Source organism: Dichomitus squalens, assembly GCF_000275845.1.
Source record: "Dichomitus squalens LYAD-421 SS1 unplaced genomic scaffold DICSQscaffold_82, whole genome shotgun sequence".
Taxonomy (NCBI): Eukaryota; Fungi; Basidiomycota; class Agaricomycetes; order Polyporales; family Polyporaceae; genus Dichomitus; species Dichomitus squalens.
Window position 1 is genome coordinate 1 of NW_006766964.1, and position 4,275 is coordinate 4,275.

At 53.4% G+C, this 4,275-nt stretch overlaps 2 protein-coding genes across 2 annotated transcripts; one reads left to right on the forward strand and one right to left on the reverse strand.

Annotated features, from left to right (window-relative positions):
• Positions 1-620: 620 nt before the first annotated feature.
• DICSQDRAFT_71904 (uncharacterized protein) lies at positions 621-869 on the reverse strand (the record flags this gene model as incomplete). The annotated part of the gene is made up of 1 exon (XM_007370950.1): positions 621-869. A coding segment is annotated over one exon (249 nt), but the record flags the coding sequence as incomplete, so codon positions are not given.
• Positions 870-1,367: 498 nt separating this feature from the next.
• On the forward strand, positions 1,368-2,761 carry DICSQDRAFT_175076 (uncharacterized protein; the record flags this gene model as incomplete). The annotated part of the gene is made up of 5 exons (XM_007370951.1): positions 1,368-1,522; positions 1,846-1,864; positions 1,942-2,156; positions 2,230-2,419; positions 2,594-2,761. 5 exons carry the CDS (start codon positions 1,368-1,370, stop codon positions 2,759-2,761), a joined length of 747 nt encoding a protein of 248 aa, XP_007371013.1.
• Positions 2,762-4,275: the final 1,514 nt, after the last annotated feature.

A 4,275-nucleotide genomic window follows, 5' to 3' on the forward strand; every position in this document is an offset into this window, starting at 1 on the left:
CCTATTTGTCCCTGCTTGGTCAGAGTCTGCTGACTCGTGTCCTGCCTCCTGACCTGTCACATGATGTCCTCATGACTGATACCTGAGTCATGCTAAGTCCGGGCTCCCTCCGATGAGTAAGCACCCCTGCTGACGCGTGAGTCACCTGCCAGTGAGTGAGGATGGGCGCTCCCGGACCCCACAAGGTCCTGGGTTCGATCCTGGCTCCTCCACTTTCCGATATGAGTTGCTCGTGGTAAAGGTGGGCGTCTGTCCTGGTTCACATGACCCCTAGGTCACGTGGCACGAGAAAACTGTGACAGCTCCCAATAGGTGTCCCTGCCGTGCTGTTCCACCCGTCGATCGACATTCGTTCGTGTATGCTTGGTCGTGAGTTCATTAAGCCAGACTCAAGGACAGAGTGTGGGTGGTGGCCCCCAGGGAGAACGTTGGGGTCGCGCTTGTGGGAAATCTCAAGAAGGTGAACGCCTCAGAAGGTGGCGATGAAGCCGGCGAGGAGGGAGATGGAGTTGGCGGGATCGTCCGTGTTGAAGCCTTGGAAGAGAATGACAGAGGCGACATTTGTCGCGGTGGAGAAGCCGACGTAGTACATCGAGTTCACGCTGAACGAAGTCAGCACATCAGTGGGGGAAGCCACAGTGGAAAGAGGGGAGGTCGATGGAGTATGTGGCCCTCGTCCGAGGTCGGGCGGGCTTCGTGTTACTCACATCTACAGGAACGGACAGAGGCTCATGTTGCTCCCAGCCAGTGCTGGTCCATTCCCGGGATGGAAACTTGTGGGCAAGGTCCTTCGGAACTCGATCGCACTGGGTAGGACGAGCAGCTCGTACATGGTGGATGAGAAGTGTTAGGAAAGTGAGCAGGGAAGGATATGGGAGTTCCCATGAGGAGGCCCGGTGAGCGTACGGAGTCTGTCAACGGGAGCGTGTAGTGAGTGGGGGCAACGAGAAATGAGGAGGTGAGGGCGAGGACGAGGATTCATGGAGCGCAAGTACGTGTTTAGTGCGGCAACGTGGAGACGCCTATAAGCGTCACAAGCTCTTCACCTTCAGGCTACTCATAAGGAGTGTCCTCGTGCAAAAACGTCAAGCCCATCTTCCCTTCGCCACACTACCATCCCCTCTCTCTCATGAAGGTCAATGTCTCAAGAACCAGTGGGCAAGACAAAGATAGTCGTTTTATGAGTTTCGCTGCAATGCTCCACCACCGCCTGTGCTCGCCGCGGCAACTAGGCTCTGTACGTACGGATTCCGGGGGCATATATGCACCCCTTTACTCACATTTTCTCCATGCAGTCTTATTGTTCCCTTGCCAGGGGCACTCTGACTCATAACCGCTCACAGTACACGGGTCTCTGTGACATTGTAATGCCTCGGTGGCGGGACCATGCTTCCGAATATTACGACACGAGCTACCCAGTCATCGACGACTCGGAGCTCGCGCAAGATGAGCAAACATTCTCCGCCCAAACAAAGCAGATGCGCTTCTATGTGTCAAGTGGACAGGTAACCTTAGTGAACAAGTATGTTCCCCTTCGTCCTCTGTTGTCCTATCCTCCGCGAGAACATTAGTAGCTCCCTGCAAGTCCTGTATGCGCCATATGGTGCGCATATACACGTGCCTGGGGTGTGTTCCACCAGGCATCACGCGAGAACAGAGCATCAGAGCTCAGCTGCCTAGACTACGTCTGTGGTGCGATGCATTACTGCATTGGTTTGGGTGGTCTCGCCTATCCTCGCCCGTGTAAGCATCTTGTCGTTCTCATCCTCCATCTTTATCATCTGGGGAGACATGTCATTTTCACTATTACGACTGTTTAATTGCTCAACAAGGCCTGCCACATAGGCGGCCAAAACTTCGCTGGGTGAGCATGGTGTGATGCCGAAGACACCCCTTGTTGCGCTCCCCATCTGACCTTTACCCTTTCTGCTCTGACCAAAGGCGATCACATCCGCGATCAAAGCGCCCTTGTCTGATGCGACGACCATCATCGGCACTGCCGATGGGTGCATGCTCTCGTTCACGAACGAGTACGAGTATGTCTGCGGAGACGCGCACATGAGCCTTGTTGCTGGCCTCAGCGCATTCCCCTCGGGTATGGTGCACTCCGTCGGCTTTGACGACCGTCTGCGCACAGTTGATGGCCAGGCCTACACGTAAGTCCTAACCCATCACTCTACTGTGCGGACGAGAGGATCACGGATGAACTCAACAGTTTTGGCAAGGCAGGCCTTCATTGTTCTCGACCGCCGCCCAGCTCAAGGCGGGCGTCGCGGTCAACGGCAACTCGACGGTGTTCGTTGTGGAAGTGGAGAGCGTTGAAGCCGTGCCGTCGAACCAGAAGGTGTTTGACCTCCCTCTCAAATACTCCCCAAGTGCGATCGCTGCGTCCAGCTTGCTCGTCGCCGTTGGCGGAGAGGTGCGTCCCCTCCTGCTCTTCTGTCTTCCTCGCTGAGAGATGGCATGTCCAAATCTGGACCAAAAAGTGCGGCTGTACAGTTGGGATGGGAAGGCGCTCTCGGAGAAGGCGATTACCCTTTCTCGGGCTATCTTCATTGTGTCTTGCCATTTGTACTCACACATCCTTCTGCAGATCATCAAACAAGCAGCCAAGTCTAATAATATCAACATCTTTGCCCCCTCTGCATCTATTTCCGCCACACTCTCCATCGCGACCCTCCCCCACACTCCATATCCACAACCGTCTCTGGTCCCTCATCTACCGCAGCATCAACAAACGGAAACGATCATGGTCAGGTGAAGATAGAAGACGGGTCAGGCTCGTGAGACCAGCTCATCACGCTGGAGGACAGGGAGGACAACGGGAAGCTGAAGCGGAAGCTGTCCGAGGGCGGGCAGACGTCCGCGAGCCTGTCAGAAGCAGGCACGAAGAAGCGCAGGAAGACGGTCAAGATCGTGAGTGTTGTGTGGTATAATCGTGTCGGGAGCGTGTCGCTGATGTCTGCTGTTTCTCCCTTTGTCTTTGCGCCCACCGTGTCTCTGGCCTCGTCTACGGCTATGCCTGTGCCAATGTGCCATGACATGCATCGCAGTGCCCATTCTCTTGTGCGGTTGTCTTGTATGCCTTGTTTGTCAATATGTGTCTGCTTCTACAATATATCTTTCGCCTGTGTATCCTCCGAGTGTCGAGCCCTATAGCCCAACACCAAAAAATCCGAGGCAATGTGCCAGATGTTTGGCAATATGTACAAGTTGTCCCCCTGTGCTGCCCGGCATTCTCAAGGATGCCCCCTCGCGCAACGCCCGCAATCCCGGGCAATATGAAAGGATACGGCACTCGATTGCCGTCATTGCAAGCGGGTGCAACGCTCACAATACCAGGCAATACCGACAAGATCTTGCCAGTATTGCCTGGTATTTTCGGACATTGCCTGGTCTTCCAACCTAGTCAGGTTTATTGCGCTAGGATGGAAACCAGACAAGGTGCGCCCAACATTCCCCAAATGTTGCACGGTATTCCTATGATTGCCCGAGCAGGTGTGGGTAGGTTATATACAACAATAATTTTACAGTTTTGCTGATGTACGAGATGGACGATGATAATGTACAGTGCTTTGGAACTCCTCGGAATGTAGTAGTACTTTTTGCATATTGCCCTGATTCCGCATTCAAAGCATCGTAATGCATTGTTGTTGTCGTGTGTGAAATCTACACCTCTAAGCCCATCAGTTATTAGCATGTTTTCGGCAGGTAAATTCACGTCGGTGTTCATCCGGTCAGACACCCGTTCTAGGTATATGAAAACCCACCGGTGTCCACCAGATTAGGACCTGTGGGAATCTGTAACGACTAGCTGAAAATGGAACGTGCGGGAATTGCACCACGCACAACCGTTGGACTACCCGTCCCACTTTCCCAGCCCGTTACAGCCACTAAGCACCGTTACCTCAGGTGACTAAGCCGGGTACTGCCGTACTTCTCTGTGACAGTGCGTCATCCGTGACGCCACCGTTACAGAATCCTGCATCGGTCATATAACATTCACGACCCGTCTTTCATAAGGAGACCGGGTGAATTTTACTCGATTCTGTTGAAAACCACCGCCTAAACGGGTTGAATTCAACAGTTTTATGGTGGGATTTCCGAGTGAAAATCCCCCTGCGCTTACTCTACAGTGAGAGTACTCCAGGAGGCCGACTGGACGATGGGCAGATGATTTGCCTGCATTATATAATAAGCGCCTATGCTAACAACTGCTATCAACTCTCCCATTCCCTGTCCTAGTCAGTTGATAATGCTGCAAAGATCTCGTCT